General features: G+C 44.7%; 1 protein-coding gene across 7 annotated transcripts in view; it reads right to left on the bottom strand.

The window, feature by feature from the left end:
- KATNB1 (katanin regulatory subunit B1) overlaps nucleotides 1-23780 on the bottom strand; it is a 637584-nt gene that overhangs the window by 222980 nt on the left and 390824 nt on the right. For 4 of the 7 annotated variants that reach the window (XM_078671470.1, XM_078671466.1, XM_078671468.1 and 1 more), the window contains exon 16: nucleotides 22863-22910. The exons of the other annotated variants lie outside the window; for them this stretch is intronic. In XM_078671470.1, coding sequence (XP_078527596.1) covers nucleotides 22863-22910 — 48 coding nt within the window. The remainder of the gene's footprint in view (nucleotides 1-22862; nucleotides 22911-23780) is intronic. 7 annotated transcript variants of the gene reach the window in all.

Raw genomic sequence — 23780 nt, forward strand, 5'->3', positions numbered from 1 at the left:
CTATCGCTGCAACACAGCATGTTACATCGCAGATGTACCAGTATGCACAGTCTGAGTATCCAGAGTACCAGCCATATTCATGAAACAGCCTAGAGAGGGAGGTAGGCTTGCCTCTCATCGAGATACCTGTAGATCAAGAAGGTCCCTATGTTCACAGTCAAGTATTAGGGAAAGACAGAAAGTTTTTGATTGATACAGGGGCAAGTAGGACCACAATTAGTCATGCCGAAGTTCCAGGGGCTCCGCTCTCAGGCTCAAGAAATGTTTCCCTTGGATTTTCAGGAAAGCCTATCGTTAATGAGATTTCAAAGCCAGTCACTCTAGAAGTAGGTCCATTGTCCCGCACTACTGATCTGTTACTTACTAAGTCATGTCCAGAAAATCTATTAGGCATTAAAACACTGAAAGAGTTAGGTGCCGTTATATGTTGTTCCCCGGAGGGAATACGTCTGTTCCTACGTGACTTTAAGGGTCACTATGTATTACGAGATTTTGATTCCAGACTGTCTAAAGTTCCGCAGCATTTATGGGCGCAAGGTCCAACTGATGTAGGTTACATGCAAATCACACCCTATCGTGTGACTCTCAAACCAGGTGTAGTGTTACCACGAATCAGACAGTACAGATTGCCACCCGAGGCTGTAGCAGCCTTATCCAAAATTATAGACGAGCTCATCGCTCAAGGAGTAGTTGTAGAAACTGACTCCAATGTATGTAACTCTCCGATCATTCCAGTCATGAAACGTACTGATCCAAATGCACCCCCAGTATATCGATTAGTGATTGACCTACGAGAACTTAACAAATGTATTATTCCGCAGTACCCAGTTGTCCCAGACATCTCTTCCCTATTGACAGCCATTGATTCCGAAGCCACGTTCTTCACTGTCATAGACCTCAAGAATGCATTTTTTAGTGTTCCTATTCATCCAGACAGCCAGTTTCTTTTCGGATTTTGTTTAAATGGAAGGAGCTATATGTTTACACGCACTCCTCAAGGTTTCACAGAAAGTCCTAGTATTTACAGTCAAGCACTCAAGAGACAACTAGACAACATTCACATGCCAACTGACACTGCCCTGCTCCAGTATGTCGATGATCTATTGATCACAGCCCGTTCTGAACGTGACTGCGAGCGAGCGTCACTGACGGTTCTATATTTCCTAGCCGAGATGGGGCACAAGGTGTCCCCTTCGAAGCTTCAATTCTGTGTCCAGCAAGTGGTCTACTTAGGACACTTACTGTCCAAGAGGGGTAGGCAGTTGACACCAGACCGTATCCAGTTAATAGCGAGTCTTCCTCAGCCCAGAACCCAGAAGGAGGTACGTGCCTTTATCGGCCTTACTTCTTATTGCAGACAATGGATTCCTCAGTATGCATTTCTAGCCAAGCCATTGATACAGTTAACGATACAGGAGGCAGCCGTATCGACTGTCCTCCCTTGGACATCTGAACATACACTTAGTTTCAACGAGTTAAAGAAAGCTTTATGTCAAGCTCCAGTTCTAGCTACACCGAACTACAGTAAGCCTTTTACACTTTTCGTTACTGAACGTGAAGGTACAGCATTATCTGTTCTCACACAAGATCAAGCAGGACAAAACAAGCCTTGTGCTTATTTTTCTAGCACATTAGATCCAGTCGCCCAGGCTCTGCCTGCGTGCCTCAAGTCAGTTGCAGCCACAGCACTAGCTATCAGACAAAGTGATTCCATAGTTTTAGGACACTCCTTGACAGTACAAGTCCCACATTCCGTGGAAGTTCTTTTAAACCGAACACAAACACAGCACTTGACAATTGCACGTTTAACAGGTTATGAATTGACACTGTTCCAGCCACACATAGTAATTAGACGCTGCAACATCCTGAATCCTGCTACACTGTTACCATCAGTTAGTTCAAATTCTGCCACACACGACTGTGTGGAAGTAGTCAACATTACGACAAAGCCAAGACAAGATCTGACAGACATTCCGTTACCAGATCCTGACCTGACACTTTATGTGGATGGTTCATGTATGAGAACTAGTACAGGAGAACTAGTCGCCGCGTATGCAGTGACTACTGACACCGAAGTTATTGAAACACACCGTATTGACACTCTGTCCGCTCAAGCAGCAGAGCTAGTTGCTCTGACACAAGCCTGCATACACGCCAAGAACCTGAAAGTTAATGTTTACACAGATTCACGTTACGCATTTGGAGTTGTACACGACTTCGGAGTGCTCTGGCAGGAGAGAGGTTTCATGACTTCTCATGGAACCAAGATTCAGCATGGTATCCTTATCCAAGCTCTGTTAGATGCAATACATTTACCGACATCTATCGCTATCATGAAATGCAAAGCACATACGAAAGTCACTGACATTATTTCTCAAGGTAATGATCTAGCAGATCGCACAGCCAAGCTTACAGCACAGACTCCAGACATTCCAGTTAACATGACACACACTCCAGATCCGATTACATGCATGACAGTTAAGGACCCTACTCAAGATGTCATAGATATCCAGTTACATGCTACTCCCGATGAAATCAAGAAATGGTCTGAACAAGGAGGGGTCCAGACAGATCAAGGATGGTTAACGAAGGGTAGAGCCACATGGTTTCTCCCCGACTCTATGGTTCAAGTCATCATTAATACCGCACATAGTCCAGCACATTTAGGAGAAAAAGCTATGTTAGACAGTATCCAGAACATTTGGTTCAACAAACATTTACGAGCTGCAGCCAAGCAGAAAGTCCGTACCTGTATGATATGTTGTCAGTTTAATCCAGGTAAAAGTGTCCCGGTGGAACAAGGTGGTTTCCAGCCTCCTGACCACCCCTTTGAAGTCCTCCAGATGGATTATATTCAGATGGAGCGATGTCGAGGTTTCAAGTATGTCCTTGTAGTTGTATGCGCTTTGTCCAGATGGACAGAAGCATATCCAGTCCCAGATTACACAGCCGCGACCACTGCCAAGCAGTTGGTTCGTGAGTTCTTCCCTCGATATGGACTCCCTAGAGTCGTATATTCTGATAACGGTCAGCCATTCTCATCTGAGTTGATGAAGCACGTTTCCCTGTTGTTAGGGTACCAGTGGAAGTTCCATTGTGTACGCCATCCCGAAGCAGCCGGTCTAGTCGAGAGACATAATCAGACTCTGAAAATTCGAATTGCAAAAATATGTAAAGATAAGGGTGTGGACTGGCTAGTAGCTCTGCCAGTCGCTTTGTTTTATATGCGCATGGTCGCACATTCCAGATCAGGTCTGTCTCCGTATGAGGTCGTATTCGGCCGCCCCCCTAACATGTGGGGTACTCCTAGACCCCGAAGTATTACTGATGTTTCATGTAATATGCTGACAGATTACCTAGCTTCCTTGATGTCTGCCCTCAACTCATGTCGTTCACAGGTTGCTGCCGCATTTCCAGACAATACCGAGGTGGCACCGCATGAAATCGTTCCAGGTTCCATGGTGATGGTCCGGAACTTTGACAGATCAAGTCCGCTGGAGCCACGTTGGAAGGAGCCCCGTCAGGTCCTCCTCACCACCCGTACAGCCGTGAAATTGGAAGGACGCCGCGGCTGGGTGCACCTTTCGCACGTCAAAAAATTCTACGGATTGAAACCGGTCTCTAAAAACATTTTCCAGGATATCAAGACTTGTCAAAACATTGTTCCTAAGGACTGTCCCGCAAATGACATTGATACAACCCCTCCCCTGTTAGAGAAAACTCCGCAGCAGGAGTATAAGCAAAAACTCCGGTCTAGTAAAATAAGTCAGTCAGTTTGATTGTATAAGTCCTCCCCTAGGTGAAACGGTTAGACTGTTTCTGACATGTATAAAATAGACCCCCATAGTGAGAGAGTTAGTAAAAACTCAATTCAATGTATCGTTTTTCTAAGTTTCATATTATTCATCAGCATTATGATTTCCTGCACCAGTTATGCCTTTTTCCTATATTTCCCAGTTCTTCATGTAAATAAGTCTGCTAATGCTACAGTAGAGCACACGTTTAGTGATCTGCCCCCTCATGAACTGTCCTACCGCCTCGCTATGCGTAATAACTCATTTATCCGCATGTTACATTATTCACACCAGACCAGCAATGCCACTAATTGTTGGGTGTGTGGTCGACTCCCCCCTTTCCAGACGTCGAAGGGAGTTCTGCCACTTTTTCCTTATCCGTTCTCACATAATGGTTCGTGTGGAGCATGGTCCACGTTAACGTCATCCTCAACAGATATGTCCTTTCTTAACAGCACATGTTTCCCAGACAAGCAAGGTCTCCCCCACCGAGCAGGTTTAGATCTAGAAAATGAAGTGTATAATTTAGGTAATTATTCGTCGAATTTTATGGTCCTGAATGTTCAGTCTGATACTACTCCAGACTCACCTGCTATTTCAGTACTACCAGTCAAAGGCGAATTATGTGTCCGAAATAAGGGTTCCGTACACGTAGGACATAGTGATTGTACTACTATTGTCAAGTATAGTGACAGTGGGAAATCTATTTTTAAAGCTTCACGTCATTCTTATTTTGTTTGTGGTCAAACCGCATATGTTCGTCTGCCCCTCGATTGGGAAGGAACTTGTTACATTGCTTTCCTACTGCCACCAGTTTTTCTAGCCCCACCTGACTACCATAGGAATTCCTTCCTAGTACATACTAGACACAAGAGAAACCTCCCGATTGTCGATTATACTGAAACTGCTGCAGAACAATTCATTGATATTGATAAAGGTGTGTTCCCTTATTTAGGTACAGTTGTAAACAGTAAGCTAATCCGTAGGTTAACAAGAACCCTTGAAGCAGTAGTAGATGAGACTGCCTCCGCTCTAGGTAACTTAACCGAAGAGCAATCCTTTATGAGAATTGTTGTGCTCCAGAATCGTCTCGTCCTTGACGTCATACTGGCCGATAGGGGCGGGGCCTGTAGACTCATCGGATCTAGTTGCTGCATTTTCATTCCAAATAACGCGCCGTCTGTTTATTCAGCTATAACCAGACTTCATAAAATTGCCCATCTGTTACACCAGAATCCAGGCACCTGGACATGGTCCGGTTGGTTCTGGAATATAATTTCCGCATGGGGATGGAAAATATTGTCCTTTCTAGGTATCGCAGTAGCGATCATATTCAGCTGCTGCCTCTGTATACAATGTGGCCCTGCGATTTGCGGCATGTGTGCTACCTCTTGTATTCCTAGTCCCAAGCCCCGTTCTAAATCCCGTTCCAAGACAATTCGAGATGAACAAATGGTACTGTATGAAATGATAGATGGTATCATGAATATTGATGTTTCCTGATGGAAACGTAGTGACAAGGAGGGAATGTGGAAAAGTAATTTTTGCCATGTTCTGTGTCCCTACGTGTCATCCATCATATGTTATGTGTGCATGACCAATATGCATATGTATTCCCCATGCCCGATTAATGACGCAATTATAGTTGTGTCCTTCTCTAGTATGCCAGTTTCCAGTCCTCGTGAATACTACGAATATCAGGCCTATGTAAAGCTACGTTGCCACGTTTCTCAGTGTGCACGTTATTCCATTATAAAGTCCCCGTTTCTAGGCCTCAAAAGGGCCTGGACATCAGATTCAGCTCCTGTCTCCTGAAGCCTCGCTGAGGAGCGATGCAGCCCCCACCTGTATCCTCGACCTTTCACTTACTTCCTGCCTCGCAGTGCCCGGTGCAGCTTGGCTCTGCCTCTGAGTCTGCCAAAAGTATGTTATAGTTCCAGTTATCAGTTCAGTCCTCCTTCTCTGCATTCCTAAGCTACTGAACTGCATCAATAGTTTCCGTCATTGTCTAGCCTTCAGGGCTCCATGTTAAGAGAAATACTGTATTTAATGGTCATTTAATATTCTTCATCACGCACTACATGTAGAATAATGCATGGTCCAGTCTTAGAGTCAGTTAGCCTTTCCCCTTTTGACTTCTAGTTTATATCAACATGTTCTCCAAACATCAGATACTAGATAGAGTTTAGGTACATGTCGCTCCGACCCTCCAGACTTTAGTCTCTGCTCCTAGCACAGAGTTCATAGCCCCCAGCTTCTCCTCGTAACACGTCATTGCCAGTTTGCGCGCACCACCAGGTTAGAGGTCCCGGCTCCTTAGGTAGCCCCCTCCTATGTTTCCGCCCATTCATGACATATCCTGTTACGTGTGCACCACATGTCTATGTATACGCCCAGTTACACCTACTTTTACTCTTATCTTTCGCGACTGCTACGCGTCACGCCTTCTGCTCCACCCACTGCTACGCCTACTGCAATGTAATGCTATGTGTTTGCGTTATGTATATATGCTCTTGTATTGTTATTAAAAAGCTAGCGCGCTCATCCCAGATCCTGGCCCCCGGCAGCTGCCATCCTATTCCCGTGCAGGTCGTCCTGTTCCTGTCCTTATGCTGTATTAAACCTGCAAAACTCCTACTACCTCGAATCTTGACTCTTATTTATTGAGCTATCTGTTATGATATATGTCTAGTCAAAAATAGGGTATTATTTATTTATTTACCACAGATAGAGTGATTCCAAACATGAACAGGAGAGGCTTGTTAATAGCAGACGCACATATGGGTGAGGGTCTTAGACACCTTAAACTTAAGGATTCTCTAGAAGAATTACAATCAACATACTGGTGGCCAGGAATGAGCCTGCAACATCACATATTTGCAAAAAACTGTCCAAACTGCAACAGAGATCGCAGTGGTGACCGAGACGGTGTACTGCCATGGCGTTTCACCAAATAAGGATTAGGCTATCGACATAAAATACCAAGTATGAATAATGCGTCAAATTAAAATATAGAGACTATCATCACTTAAAATGTAGACCCGGCTCTCGGCTGACGTCTGCACTGTTATAAAAAAGATTTGCGAGTCTATAATGGCATATATGCATGGGGCATGCTATATTCTGACCATTGCCCTACTTTTAGCTCTCGAGCTTATGGGGGGTGTATGGCCAGCATGGGCATTGCATTGCGGGACTCTTATCACTTCCTTCCTGAGGGAAATGGGATGGTGTAAAGAAAAAACCAAGGCACAGAGCAATCTATAACGGCAAAGGTATTAGGTTCGGGAGCTGGGTGGGTCAAACATTTAATAAGTGTCCAACGTAGTCTTAATAATCTGCCAAGAAATTCTCTGAGAGGTCTCAGTCCGTACGAACTATTGTTTGGGACTAGAATGTTAATCCAGGACCTTGATAGTCAAACTTCAGTGGTTAAAGAAAAATGCTTTGATATCAAAGATCGTTTAGCTATTTTACAGGACTTAACGAAACGAGAAAAGACCTGAGCAACATAAAATTGAAACAACAGCAAACAACCACTGAAGAAAAACCACCTGTCCCAGCAAGGCCTGTCTGGATTCCAAAAATCGGGGATCTGGTCAGAGAGAAGATCGCGGTGAAGAAGGAATTTGGGCCTTCTTACAGAAAAGCAGTTCCTGTCTTGTCTGTCAACGGGACAAGATCAGTAGTACTACCGCCCCTTGCTGGTAAAAAGGAGAACCGAGTTGTATCCATCGACCTGGTTAAACCACAATCATGTGGCCGATAACAAGTAGTAGGCCAAGTGGACTCCCAAGAAGTAGTAGAACACCAAAGTTTGCTATAAACACAGAGGTTCAAACTGAAAGACTAATCACACCTGATAAACCTACAGTGATTCAACAAGGACTATGCAACAAAGCAATGGAACTTAAACCTCTTGAAACCCAAATCAAAGCTTTACATCAAGAAACTCCATTATACAATGACGTAACCACAGACTATGCTAATGAAACAAAGCAAATACCTAAAGCAAAAAGGAATCCAGAAGCTATTGAAACAATTGACAGAACAGCATCCGGCTACTTCATCAACTTCGATGATTTTTCTGAGGATCAGAGTGAACCTGAGGAACAGCCGACAACAAAAACTTTTAAAGACAAAGCAAAGGAACTCTTTCATCAACTAAAAGAAACCTATCTAATTTCTCCATGGATTGAACTTTGGGTGGCACTAGGAGTATTCATCCTCATACTTTGGCTCATCATGGTACTATGCTTGGGACATTTCATTGAGGGAAAATATGTTACAATGGACACAGCAAGTCAGAACAGCAACTTGGTCCTGAAACCACACAAGTCTTCACACATCGAGAAAAGAGAACTTTCTTCAGTAAACTTCACAGCCAATCCTATACCCGGTGGGGTAGCATGGGACAAAACTGATTACGAAATCCATGGTCCGGTTGAGCTCCTGAAGTATCCTCATCAATTCAAGATTTCATTAAGTGACTTTGTAAAACCAAGCACATTTGCTGATGATTGGGACTTTGAAAGTATTAATGATATGATGTCTGATCTAGTAATGTCAGCTAAATTTACAGAACATGATATTTGCAAGGTTCATCTAATTACGATCAAATGTTTTGTTACAACCATTATGGTAACCATTATCTGCATAAATCTACTCAACCTAGAAATGTTTTAAATTTTAACCAATGGGAACATTGTGCAACTCCACCAAAAGGCAGTTCAAAGACATTTTTTGATAAATATTCATACTTTTCAGGGTTCAACACTAGTAATGCAGAATCATTTTATTTCAAATTGTTAAATAAGACAGGAGTGAAACCATGCTTACAAACACAAAATTGATATATTCGGACTCATTTTTTGAAAAAATGAATACATTCGGTTTTGATTTCTGGAACAATAACATTGAAACGAAAACGATCTGGGGCACAAAAGATTGGCAAGTGCAAGGTATAGAATCATTATTTAGAGCCTGCATGATCCCAGAACAAATTATATTTTTGAATGATACAATTCAACAGACATCCTGTCTTGGCCTAGCCAAAATCAAAGACTTAAATAAACCGTCTATTCCAAAACCAACACCTAATAGTAATAGCACTACGGATGTTGAGATAGACGTATCCCATATTTTAAACCAAAACAGAACACATGCTGATTGGAAACAATGGTTGATCTGGCCCACAGACACAAATAACTGTCAAGACAGATTCCTGAACAAAATACAGGGGTTAACATTGAACAGGCCAGACCCAAGATACTCCCAGAGACAACATCCAGGGATTGTAACTACTTACAGTGTGGGGAAACTCTGCCTTCAATGGCTACATACATCCACACTGTCAGAAATTAAGCAACACTTAACTTTACTTAAAGAAGGTGCTGACTTGCGTGATTTCATCATGGGACCACGCAAACAGCGTCAAAAACGTTTCATAGCGGCCTCTATATATGCAGCTTACAACTAAGCTTGGAAAGTAACTCAAATTGAGACAGCAGAAAAAATACGGGAAATTGACCGTGTTAATTTGGAAAAATCAATTTCTGTTGTGGACAATGGGTTAATGACTCTGTCTTCCAGAATATATTCACTGGACAGTATTGTATCTTCTGCAATCGATATAATAGAACAAGACTTACTGATGTTACAACACGGTCAGTCTCAATTACGTTCTATTGTACAGCTTAGCTGGACGTTACAAAATCTGCGTTCAGGCTATGTGCCTTGGCGTCTAATCAACACAACGTCACTATTTAATATCTTTAACCTTACTGATAAACAAATCAGTTTGGCACAAAAGGGTGCTGACTATACAATTCTGAGCATTGAAAAACTTGAGAGATTACCATTGACAATGTCAGAACGACCTGTCATTGAATGGATAATACATGGGATGATAAATATACCGATAACAACTTTCCAGTTTCAATACTGCCAAAAATATATACAGGCAGGCCAGTATGAAAGGTTGGGTAAAGGATACGTTAAGTCCACATGGAACTTGCCCTATACACACACGTGTCAGTAATAACGGACAGAGTGTATTTCTTAGTGGTAATAATTGTGAAAAATCACTAAGTTGCATACTTCTGTGTCAGGGTATTAGTTTGCATGGGGCCTGTGAAGGGACTTCAAATAACCTTTCATGTCACCAGTTAGGCACACCTGCAACACAAATAGAACCATTCTTTAGACGACTTTCGAACGGGAGTTACATTCTAATTGTAGATCACAGATGTTGTGGCTTGCTGCCAGGAAAACCTTATCTTGTAAGCGTGACTTCCAGGGTCATGTGCTGTGAAAGAGTATTGTTCCCGAATGATGCTCCAGACAGGGAGGGAAGGTTATGGCCCAGTTTAAAAATCTCTTCTATTCGAATTGATACTATAAGCAGAATGAAGACTGTGCTCCTACAGACGCCAACCCAGTGGACGTCATCAAAAGAAACGTATGATCTCCAAGTTGCAAGGACAACGGCAGAGATTCATTCAATGTTATCAACAAATTGCCCCCTACACTTCGCAGAAATGCTGAACGAAATCTTAAATATTTCTGATACAAGTGGTATCGCAAGTGTATTTAAGACAGTTTTTTCAGGAGCTTTAACCCCATTCAAAGCGATCCTGGGTATTTTTCCAAATTTCGTCCATTCCATCTTTGGCGGACTTCCACTCCTGTTGGGACTCGTAGCAGGCATTTTATTCTTGCTACTATTGCTTCGTTATGGCAAGCCATGTCACAGACAAGACTCCAGCAACAATGGAAGAAACGATCCTAGCTATCCGCTACCGGGACCGCATAACTAAAGTCCTTGGTTTAGCCCGGCTACGAGATCTAAATATGACCTGGTTTCTTTCATTCAGACCCATCTGGCAGAATTGTGTTATGCCTGTATTAAGGTGCATGCTATGCGGCGAAGAATGCGTGTTGGACACCTGTCTTACACTACAATCAGAAGTACCATTGGATGCAGATACTTTGTTGGGTCCAGTAAAGGCTCATGCATTGTGCTGTCCCCAGCGGCTACCTATCCTGATAACGGCATTCGTGGAGACTTCACCACTACGATTGAAGGGTAGTGAAGTACAAGATGAAAGCAGCATCGACCAGGTACGACCTTCTGTAAGCAGTTCTGATCGAACCATCATTGAAAGCAATCATGCGCATGACTGCATGGTAGCGACATTTTCTAACCTAGTCGAACTTTCATCAGAAGCTGTAGACTGTTTTTTCGAGAGTCTGTCTGAAATGATGTTTTCACCGGAACAGAGAGAATGGCTTTAAACAAACTTGCACACAGCGTTCCCTGAACTCTGAATTTGGCCTTCAGTCTTTTGAAAACAAAGTGACTGTGAACTATTTTTTCTCTTCTCCACTGAAAAGCAAAAACTTTTCCAATTCCAAAATATTTACCTTTTTGGCACTTATCTTCTGCTTAAAGTAAAAATATTCTTAGAGAACAGAGCTTCTATTCTTAGGAATTCTAGAGACATTACGTTACCTCAACCTCTAGTTTATATGCAATTAATTGTGTTTATATGTGATGAGATGGTCTCGCAAATTTTTTTTTCTGTATCAAGAGCCATTTCATGTGTAATTTCGCAAATCATTCATGCTGATATAAAATATGCATCTCCTTTTTGAATGATTATACTGCTTGAATGCATACAGTACCTATACTCATTTCGTGCATTTTGCATACGCCATTTTTCAAATACAAAAATTTTTTGGGGGTGGTTCGGTATACACATGCACTTTTAGTTATGTTTACTATTGCTTAGTTTAGTAAATATGTACATAAAATCGTGGAGTGGGTGTAGTGTGTTTATCTAGGTACCTATATTGATACTCCTATTTCTGACCCTTGTCCGGTTATTAATTCACTAATGTCCATACAACGGCACAGAAACCCGTTTTCAGATTAGGTCATAGCGCATGCTGTCACATTAAGCAAGCACTATCCCTCCAGCCCCCTAGAAAGCACACCGAGTTCTCAAAACAAATCAAACCTCCAGCAGACCTGGGAAATCCCCCGCAGCTATTGTTTTGATTTCGCTCGAGAACTCCTGAAAAGAATGTAAGAACGACCAGTCCTTATGACATTCTTACTGACGTCTTATGTCCATCCTTACGTCAAACTCGGCAACTTTTCAGGTATAAATATACCAACGCTGCCCTAAGCAGATACACGGTGGTGACGAGCTTGGAGCAGCGCTACTTGCCGGAGAGCCCAGCTGATGCAGAAAAGCCCACGGACGCTGCCCCTCCCTTTTGACGCGCTGAGAGAGACGCTGCCTTTTCTCCTGCAGAGAAATCAAGCCTCCGGCGTTTCCAGCCGCCCTCGCGGGTAACTGGGATATCGAGTCCTGAGACAGAGATACCAACCCTCCAGCCTTCTAAATCCCAGGTACTGAACTGACTAACCCCTTACAGAGAATTCTTGAGTCAGATCCTTGGCAAAACAAACTTAACTTAAACTGCTACTTATTTACTCCCGCCCACGTACTAGGCTTAGGTCAGGTACACCGGGGTAGGCATAGTTAGAAGCACCAGTTGAGAACGATTAGTCAATGTATATATGTATGTATATCTTTTATCCATTTTAAGTATCATATGGCTAAGAAACCATATCAATGCTTTTACAGTATTATTTTATAATTCTGTTTTTACTGTATGCACTTTACTTAACTATAAGTATTGCAATAATAGCGATTCATTTCCCTTGTATGAGAAAAGAGACTGATCAATAAATAACATATTTTTATTGAAACACGCCCATTTCTTATTTCTCTACAAACTGGTGAAACTAAGAATGCACGTACTGACTGAGTAAAATAGTTGTCTTTTGTTTTCACACGACTCTAGAGATATACTCTTGATTAGGGGAGAGCAAAGTTGTCATGTTCTATGGTTGTCAGAAACTAAATCCCTTCTTGTCTATCCAGGGAGGTTAAACTCCTCCTCGCTTATTCGAGAAAGTTTCTAGTGAACTCTGAGCTAGCTGGCACACATAACTTTAAGTCTAATATCGTCAGTAGAAGACCTAGTTAACCACAGTCCTACGTCTATACTATTGAAGATATTATTCCAATGCGCAGAGCCTATTGGGAAAATAGGAACTACACTACAGAGGTGTAGGCTCCGGTTCCGTCTCCGGCTGTACCCCGCCACTTTCACCCATCGGTGAAGGTTCAGGCAGTGAAGTCTTGGGGAGAGTATATTGGTCTAGCCTGCTCTGTTGCACCGATTTGCTGCCCCGTGACAATGCCATTATGGTGCTGTCTCCTGTGGCAGTCCCCTTCTACTCCACCGCAGCGGCCCGCGCAGATGGTGCCTACGCAGTTCGTGGGTGGTCCCCTCAATATATGGCAGACGGGAGCCCCGGGGGGAATCTCCGAAGGTCCTCACTCACCGGGCCAGGCTTCCGATAGATCAAGGGAGCCGCCCGGCAGCCGGGATGCGCGGGTCGTTAGGTGGCGCTTCGCCTCCACCAGCACGCCAGTTCCCGGCGCCTCTCCTTGCTTAGGCCTCAGTTTGCCACACCTTCAATGCCGCCGCCACAGTTTAGCGCCGACGTCCGTAACCTCCAGACCAGACCCCTGGCATATTTGGATACGTTTATTCCCTGTCGGGCTCACGGATATGTATGGCAGATGGTCAAAGGGAGTGGGGATATTCCGGAGCTACTCTAAACTGCAGCCATTTCTCTCCGCGGTTTAGTCACGCCCCTCTCACAGTAATGTTATTGGTGGCGAGGCTTATACAAGCAAGATCGCTGCTAAGCCTTATGTTGTGAAGTTTGCCAACAAATTAAGTTCTACTGTGTCCTGTCCCCTCAGACCCATCTATATATTTCAAATCTGCCGTTTGGCTGTATTTATCTTGATCATTGTGATCCCCTTGTTTTGCGTACTGCATTCAAAAATATTTTGGTTGCAGGGGTGTCTTACTTTAGGTTCCTCTTAGTCTGGCCACAGTGCACGGATGAGCTGACACTCAAAATGTTATTAAGGATTTGCAGGTCTTTGTTGGAACTTATGCCCCTGGCGCTTTCCATTCGGGCCAGGGTCCTGCTTTCGCCTATAAGGAGTACAGTGCTTCAATGACATCCATGGGTGTGCTGGTGCTTTATTTTGTCTCCATATAGGCCTGTGGGCAATTCTGTTGTGGAGTGGATGAACCGTGACTTAAAACAGTCTTTAACAGCAAGGGTATTAGGTACGGGACGCGGCTTGTTAGCTCATCTTTATGGGGTTCAACAAGCGCTTAATAATCTCCTTAAAAGATTTCTGGGTGGGTAGACCCCATATGAAATGCTCTTTGGGATCAAGATATATGTTCCAGACCTTGATGGTCTAGATGTTGTGGCACCAGTCGCAACCTTTGACATAAATAACCACTGTACTGTCTTACTGGAGCTACAAAAATGTTGTGATGTGCTGACCAACAGTAATTTGCCTACGACTCTCCCATCAGATGCAGCTGTTCAGATGCCGGTTTCTGGCTGGCTAGTGTCGGTGAGCTGGTTTGTGAAAAGGTGGCAATCAAGAAAGAATTTGGACCGCCTACCGTGCTCCTGTTCCAGTGCTTGGGCTTCAGGAAACCCAAACTGTGATTTTACCTCCACTTCCTGGAACCAAAGAGAATCGTTTCATTTCCATTAAACAGATCAAGTTACACCATATGGCCAATTCTAAATAGTATGCCTAAAAGTGTCCCAACACAGAATGTTGCTTTATATCCAGTGAGCACCATCCTTGGTGATTCTCCCCGGCTGCAGGAGGGGGATATCGAGTCTTCGGTTGACCTGGTACATGTTCCACCTTCTTCACATTCCATAATGGAAATTGTTTATTCTGATCCTCCAGTTAAGGCCCCTTCGGCGGAACAAGAACCAAGTATCCTTCCAGAATCAGAGCCTCCTTTATTCCAGCTGAGTTCTTCTGGTTACTATATCGATCAAGATAAGTTTTCTTCGGACAGTTAGCTTTGTTGTCTTTTGTATTGCCCCACCACCAGCAAAGATTTGTGTTTTCATCTCCTGGTTAAAACGCACTTATCTGGTTTCACCATTGACAAATGTCTGGATCGTGTTTTGTTCATGTGGATTGGATTTATGATTGTTTTTTTCCTTTTGATCAAAGGCCATTACCTCCCAGAATGTTCTGATGCAGAATTGGTCAACGGGGTGTTGGCCCACATTCTTCAACACATAAAATTAAAAAAGACCAGTCCCTTGGTTAACATTACAGCGGTCATAGTCACTGTTGGAATTGTATGGGATAAAGTACCATTCGATGTATGTATTCGGTCCTACGGAGACCTTGCAGATACCATATATGTTCTGATCTTCCATGGGTGATGTATTATTGCCCGAGATACATTTGAATGATTGGGATGTTGGTATTGTGAATTCCATGTTTTCTGAATTGCAATATTACACTGTCTTTGAGTCTGAGGATTTATATTTAAATTCAGCTATGCCAAATTGTTCTGTTATCAACAGTAAGGACATTATGTTTTGCATAAATCCAATGGACAGCGCCCCCAATATAATTATACTCAATGGGTGCGTTGCCCAACTCCACCTCATGGTAGCCTAATAACACAAAAGATAAAGTAGACATATTTCAGCAGTTATAACACTTTAGACCCGAAATCATACTATTTTAAAATGGCTCCTACTGCCTCAAAGAAATATATGTTTATTCAAACTAAGCTAATCTATACAGCGTCCTTCATTGAGGTAATAGTAATGAAAGGCTATGCGTACTGGAAAGACAACATTGACTTTAAATCGATTTGGGGCACTAAGTCCTGGCAAGTCCAAAGTACAGAATCTCTATTTCGTGTATGCATCATATGCATTTGTCATGCTCGTTTTTTAAACTCCACATCTGGGTTCAAATAAATTAGACCTAATCCCCAATTTCACAATCCATGCAACATAACACTGTTACTACTTACTCCGTGGATAAATTATGCCAACAATAGTTAGAACATGCCCCATTGCCTGCAGTGAAACATCTTTCCCTTCTATCCAAATACATGAAACTGCCCGACTTTCATTTGGGGTCCAAAATCCCCCTGCTCTAAAGAATTCGTTTATGCTGCTTATAATGACATTTGGAAATTATCGCCAATGGAAGCTGCTGTACGTTTACTCCAAATCGGTTAAGATGATTTGGATAAAGTTCTTGTTGTAGTAGACAACAGTATTACTACTGTGTCATCTTGTATTAATAGTTTAGATAATATTGCATTGTCTGTCATTGACATTATGAAAAGTGATGTATCTACATTGCATCATGGTAAGACTCAACTCCAACCAATTATGCAATTTAGATGGACACTCCCAAGAACATTGGCATTACCTCAATTCTACCGCTTTGTTCTTACCCTTTAATTAAAAAAATAAACAGCAATCAATGGCTATGAAAGACGCTAGTTACACATAGAGAAACTTGAACAACTTCCTTCACTATAGCGGAAACAACTTCAGCAGTCTAGTTGATACATGTTGCCCATCTCGAGCTTTCTGATCACTGCCTGCATGTAACATTTCCCAGTAGGTAGATACATACCCCTTGGGAGCAGCTATATACATGAGTTGTGGTCCCTGCCATTTATGTATCATTGTCAAAGGGCTGAAAGAGAAGTTTTTCTTACAGGGGAGGAATACTACTCCACTGCTGGTCATTCCCTTGTTTGTCAACATGTAAAGATTCATGGTGCCTGTAATGTATCTGCTCCTAATTTTTTTTATTTTTTTTTTTATAACCTTTATTGTGCATAAATTGCTCACAAATACGGGCCTACAACCCAGCGGGCCGGCCACCACCATTATAGAAGCACAACGGTCAGGACAGAAGCTCCAGCAGGGTACCACATTAATCCAAACGGGAATCAGAGGCGAAAAGCCACAGAGCAACCACCACGAGCAGGATGAGAGAAGGTTGATTTTATAATAGAAGAAGGGGTATAGCAGAATGATGGCAATCATTAAGGTCCAGAGGGCCGTGGCGGGCCGCGAGCAAGCAGTAATACAGAACACAGGAAAATTCAAAAAGAACAGTTACATGTTAACGAAGGCAGAACGTGAGTCCCACATTAGTAAGCAATTGCAACCGCTGCCCAGCGCCCACCCACCACTACGAGAACACACAATGATACAGAGAACGGAAAATAGGCTTACAAAACAAAGAGCCCTCTGCTACAACAACCCAGGGGAGGGAAGAAAAAAGGGGGGAAGGGAAAAAGGAAAAGGACATAGGGAAAAAGGGGAGAAGAAAGAACGCGGCATCACGCATGCGCCCCATGGCTAACAAAGCACTCAAAAATAGACCGGCACAGGGAACCAGTGGTAACAGGAGTAATAGATGCGTAGTAAACCGTGACGGCAGGGAGACCAGAAGGCCCATGCTAGCAAAAAACACCCCAGGGGGCCCACATGCAGACATCGCGTCCCGAAAAAAGGGATACATAAGAGCCATAGAACCAAAAAAAGGGGGAAAAGAGGGGAAAAAAACCAAAAGGACAGACCCCCCCCCACCCCGCACACCCCACCCTGCACCCCTGCAGAAGGCTATGGCCTACCCCCCAGCAGCGTGCCTGTCGCCCTAACTAGAAACCCGAAATATAGCAGAGTTAAAAGTAAAGAAAGAACCACAAAGACAAAAAGAAGAAGGGGAAATAGGGAGACAACGACGGGAGAGGAGCCACAGAATCAAAACCATCAGCTCCCACCCCCCCGTCCGAACACACTCAGTGCCCACGGGAAGATAATAATTACGAGGATAAACTTCCAGGAACATGAAGGAGAATCGAACATAATCATACAGTCACAAACGGATCATCCGACCATACCGCAAAATAATAGTCCACCGAGGCAAGTTCATCTCAACCCTGTCCTTGTCTATCCAAAGCCGTAGGCATCCAACGCACCAGGAACCAGATCATGAGGAACCAGAGGCGAATAGCAGGGAGTCCAATCGTCAATCCACACAAGTCATATCGATTTCGACCCAGATGAACAGGAAAAGACGGTAACCACCGCAGGTAATGCAGGCACAGTTCCGCCGACAATAGGAGGAAAGCCGTTTCGGCGGAGCAACCACAGGATCTTCGTTCGGCCATTCGAGGCAAAAAAGGAATGGGGGATCCAACGAGACCGGTCCGGACGGGACCCGGCCGGCGGACCCCCAGCACAGGAGAAATCACATGATGATTGAGAGCAGCGGGTATCCGTACACCCAAAAAAGCGGCAGCCGCCGGGTCCACGACCTCCAGGAAAGTCCCAGTAGCACACAGCAGCGATGAAGCCGCACACATCGGGGGGGGCCCAGCAGGCCCGGCAAAATGATCATCATCCAGTCCAGCGATAGGTGCGGTCACGGAAGCACTCCAGGAGCGCAAGGCGGCGAGAATGTCGCCAAGCGTAGACTCACCTTTACGGTATTCAGCAAACGAGCCATGCGACGGACCAGCGTCGCCAGTCTCGGCCAGGCTGAGAGACAGGGAGCCGGCCGCCATCTTGAAAGCCCGGCGGGGCCGCGGCAATCCCCGACCCCCGTCCGGCCACAAGCGGGGTCACACAGGATACAGCCGACCACAAGCAGAGGCACCCCCAGGGCAGGAAGGCGGGCCACCAGGATAAGGAGGGTCGCCGGCTCCCCCACGCCACCGGCTCCGTTCTCCGAGTCCGGGCGGAGAGACTCAAGATGGCCGGACAGGAGAACAAAGGGGAGACGAGCCACATACACGGTCAACCCCCGTCCATGGAAGGCAGCGCCTCAACACCAGGCAGCAGGATCGCCGGTCCAGGCCCGGAGAGCCGTCACCGGTCTAATTGCACATCGGCCTCTCCGACCGAGCCCACACCTCCACCAAGGGCCGGCTACAGCGCTCCGCCCTGCCCGGGCGCCGCCGAGGAGTTTCAGGCCCGCCCGCTCCGGAGGCCCCGAAGCGAACAAGGGCGCAGCTCAGGATCCGCGGCACCTAGGAACAGACGGATCAGACGGTAAGTGCCAGCGAAATGTCTTAGTTCCATAGTCTACCAAAGAATACTTCCCGGGGCAGGATAAGACACAGGATAGACGTTCCAGGCAGGAAAGCGAACGGAGCCGAGCTAAAACGCGGCCATCGCGGACGCGAGCTTGGCTCCTCCCCCTCTGCTCCTAATTTTGCTTGTTATTTTAAAGCAACTCCTGTTCTGGCTATTATTCCCACTCTCACATTTCTTTCAAATGGAAGCTATCTTGTCATTAATAATAAGGACTGTTGCAGTCTGCAGGCAGGAATCCTGTATGTGGTGTCCATTTCCCAGTTAGAAACTTGTTGCAACAATGTCCTGTTTTTCCCTCTGCACAAGAGTGTTGATAGTTCAAGGTCATTGTCCTTCCATTTCAACTTTGAAAACAGATTTCAATAAGCTAAGCAGACTACAAGTGTTGTTGTTTCAACAACAAATGGCTCTCAATGCAACCTTCGAAGTGCAGGTGGCGAGAACTTCCAGTGAAATATAGTAATTGTTAAACACATATCACCCCCTACATTTCGGTGAATTGATACATCAAATATTTAATGCTTCTGATACCATAGTCCTAGCGCACTTTCTTTAAACTTGTGGGCTCCGGCCTCGTGACTTCTTTTCAAATTATTTTTGGAGTAACACCAGCTTTTATACATTCTATTTTATCCAGCGTGTTCGGTGGATTTTCACTGCTGCCCGTCTCGATTTTGGGCGTTCTAGTGCGGTTTCTGCAATTCCGCAATGGATCCTCCCCTTGTGGTCCTTCCAGGGCAGGCATCGCTGCAGCGGTCTCCTTCGAGACAACAACCTTCCCGGAGAGCTGGAAGCATGCCGAGATCAACGCCTTACTCAAGAAACCCAAAGCGGACCCCAAGGACCTCAAGAACTTCCGACCCATCTCCCTGCTTCCGTTCCCGGCGAAGGTCACCGAGAAAATCGTCAACAAACAAGTGACCCACGAACTGGAGGAGAACAACATCCTGGATCCATCCCAGTCAGGTTTCCACAGCAACCACAGCACCGAAACCGCCCTCATCGCCGCCACCGATGACATCAGGACCCTGCTTGACAATGGAGAAACAGTGCCCCTCATCCTCCTGAACCTGTCAGCCGCCTTTGACATGGTCCGCCACAACACACTACGAACACGCTTACATGACGTCCGAATCCAAGAGAAGGCCCTGGACTGGACCACATCCTTCCTCTCCGGCAGAACAGAACTCAGAGCGCCCGCCTCCCCTCCCCTTCCGCTCCACGGCCACTGAGATCATCTGCGGCGTACCCCAGGGCTCATCCATCAGCCAGACGCTGTTCAACATCTACATGGCACCCATCGCCCACATCGCCTGACAGCACGACCTCAACATCATCTCCTATGTCTACGACACCCAGCTGATCATCTCCCTCACTAAAGACCGCCAAAACCAACCTTCACGAAGTAATTAAGGACGTCACCGAATGGATGAAGAACAGCCGACTGAAGCTGAACTCAGACAAGACGGAGGTCCTCATTCTCGGCCCCACCCCCTGGGAAGACTCCTGGTGGCCAACACTGGGAACAGCACCGACACCCACAGACCACACACGCAACCTAGAGGTCATACTCGACGCCACCCTCTCCACGACTAAGCAGGTCAACGCCGTCTCCTCATCCTGCTTCTACACCCTCCGAATGCTCCACAGAATCTTCAAGTGGAACCCCACCGAAACGAGAAAAACAGTCACCCAGGCTGAACTAAGGAAATGCCCTCTAAGCAGGAACGTCGGCCAAGCTCCTGAAACAGCTGCAACGCATCCAGAACGCCTCGGCACGCCTGGTCCTCGACATCCCCAGCAGCAGCCACATCACACCCCACCTGAGAGACCTGCACTGGCTCCCTGTCAACAAGAAGGTAATCTTCAAGCTCCTCCTCCACGCGCACAAAGCTCTCCACAACACCGGCCCAGCATACCTCAACAGACGACTCCGCTTCTACACCCCCACCCACCAGCTCCTCTCCGCCAGCCTCGCCCTCGCCACAGTGCCTTGCATCCGAAGACTGACCGCCGGCCGCAGATCCTTCTCCTACCTCGGCACGAAGACCTGGAACACCCTCCCCACCAACCAATGGCAGACCCAAGACCTACTGGCGTTCAGAAGACTCCTCAAGACCTGGCTCTTCGATCAGTAGCAGCACCCCCTCCCCCCCAGCGCCTCTTCAATCAATCTTTTGATTGATTGATTGTACCGGTAGCGCATGCCAGGGATCTTTGGAGTAGTGGCTCTGGATGCCAAGTTATGCTTAACCTTCTGCTATGCTTTCTTCACCTGTGTTTCATTGCATCCGGTGCCCCTTTCACGGGGCTCTGAATGTCAGCCTGGCTACGCCACCTAAAGCTTCCTTCAATTTCGAACTGTTGATACGTTCCTTAGTGGCCCCTTTCCCGGACTTTTCCTTGGGCATGCGACTCATTAATAACCCGGCGTTATAGCCATTGGCCAGAAATGGTCCCCGTGCAACAGCACAGCGTCTTCTGGATCTCAGTTTCATCAAAATCAATACAGGTTGTTCCATGATGGTTTTATTGACAACTGGCACCGAAGAACACGTTTTTTCCCTTTGATCTGCTCAATTGGATGGCTGATATTTTTACCTCCGAAGGTTCGGATTTCTTATTGGAATCGGTGGCTTTGCACTTGGCATCCCACACTGTGGGCCCTGGCGACATGACTTGATTGATTTCATAGTTGCACTACAATATTTTATTTTTATATGGCCTTTGTCTATGAGACAATGACTGCACTCTATTTCCAACGCTTTGGATTTGCTTATATCCTGATTCGTGTTGTCACTTTGGTGCTACCATCCTGACCAAGGGGAGGATGTCATATGTCCTGTGCAGGCCCATTGTCGTTTTCCCTATTTTAGCATGAGCAAGTTGCAGGCTGCTCTCTGATCTACGCACATTGCCGTACCAACGTATTTTGCTTTGTGCCACGATGTACTTTCACACAGAACCTGCTGTCGTTTTTGCGTTCTGTTCTTTCCTGGGATTTAGTCTGAACACCGTAGACCAGGTCAAACAACAATGCCACTTGTTATTCTTCTTTGGTCAGGCTCTAGCACCTAGACAAAACACATGAATGCAGCTGTTGATTTTGGAAATATGTAAAGACACACTTGGAGAGAGATTTTCAGAGAGGAGATCGCGACTACACCGGAGATGTAGAACTTTCATCTGTGGTACGAGGTCCCCTGCAAACACCCAGCGATTTTCAGATAAATAATCACCTTGCTTCTGCAAAAAGGGGGGGGGGGTTAGTTTACCCTGTCTTATATCATGACAGCTCCTTTTATGATTTATGGATTACTTCCTATGCGGACCGTATTTGTGTTGGGCATCTACTTACTTATTGTATTGTGGCATGGATACTAAATATTAGAGCACGATATTTCAAATAAATGTCTCTGTCATATCTTATTGTGGACAAGTACAAGTGTGAGAGCGAAAGGGTGTGTCCTGTCACCGCGAGACACTATAGCCAGTTGGTCCCAGGCTCATGGATACTAAGGTGGTAGGATGACTCAGTCCCTGCCTACTAAGATTCTATGGTCCCAAGCATAGTTCTGTGACTTAGCAGAACCCCTGCAACAGTGCTACACCGTTTACATCTGGAGATGTGCGAAAGAGGTACAACACTGGTGATATGGAATTGTTCTCAGTATTTGGACAGTACATTCTGCCTTGGTGACAACATTATTTTTGTATTATGATAATGAAGGGTGGAGGGTATACAACGAAAAATTATGGTGATGTTGATCCTGGGTGATCACATTCTCAGACAAGCAATGAAATGTGTTCTGGTCCGGTCAATCTCATATACGCCCTACATATACAGGCGTAGACATTTTACACAACATTTTTTCAGATTGACATTTTTTATATTTTGAGAATTCTGAGAAGGTGATTTCTCCCATAAACTACTATTTACTGTATTAAGAATTTTATCTAACTTTTTTAAATCAAGACTTCTCTACGCTCACCTATTGTTGGCCCACTTTTTTCATTGATTAGTTGCAAACATGAAGAAACTGTGCAGAAAAGAAAAATTGACAATGGGAGAAATATTAGTTTCAACCTAGTATTGAAAGTTGATAAGATGTATCTATTTTGGAAATGTAAACTATTGCTGAAATACGCTTATTTTGCACTAAATTGTATTCACATTTATTTAGAAAAAATGGACAAAACAAAAACACAAATCATGTGTGTTGTTACTGCCACAATCTTGTTGTTGGGGTTGGCAAGGGGAAAGGAGATCAAAAACAGAACCCTGGTACCGTTTGAAGGAGAACATGCTCAAACACAAAAACATATGTAGTAATTGGGATAAATGGCACTCAGAAAAGAAAGAAGGTAAACCATGAACAAAATGTAAAAAATTAACACACCTAAGAAAAGGGCAGAACAACTTGGTTATAAACAATGGCAAAATAATTATTATTGTATTGATCCTTTAAAAAAAGAAGGTTGTGTTTATAGACAGTGAAAGATAGGAAGCATCCGATTTTCATGAAGTGTGGAATACTCACTTTTTAATGTTTAAGAAATAACTACTTATTTTGCATCTTTCTCCAGAAAAGAGAGAAAGATGTTTTCTCTGTCACATGCAGCAATTACAAAGAAAGTCACTTAATTGGCTAATAGACTTGCATCGCCACTAGAACAATACTGTTCCAATATTTCCCCCAATATGTTTATGTTGTGGTGCCTGAGATTCTTTCACCATCCAGGTAAGAACGTTTCTTAGAGGTATCTTAGTTCCCTATCTAGTGTATTTAGAAAGTAGTAACGGGATTACCTAACAGAAAGGAAACCTAAGGGAAGCCTGACCTATGTGACAATCTGCCTTCCCATCAACCTCCCAATAATGTTTTGAGAAGTATCCATCAATATCTAGC

Source organism: Lissotriton helveticus, chromosome 12 (genome assembly GCF_964261635.1).
Source record: "Lissotriton helveticus chromosome 12, aLisHel1.1, whole genome shotgun sequence".
In the NCBI taxonomy this organism is placed as follows: domain Eukaryota; kingdom Metazoa; phylum Chordata; class Amphibia; order Caudata; family Salamandridae; genus Lissotriton; species Lissotriton helveticus.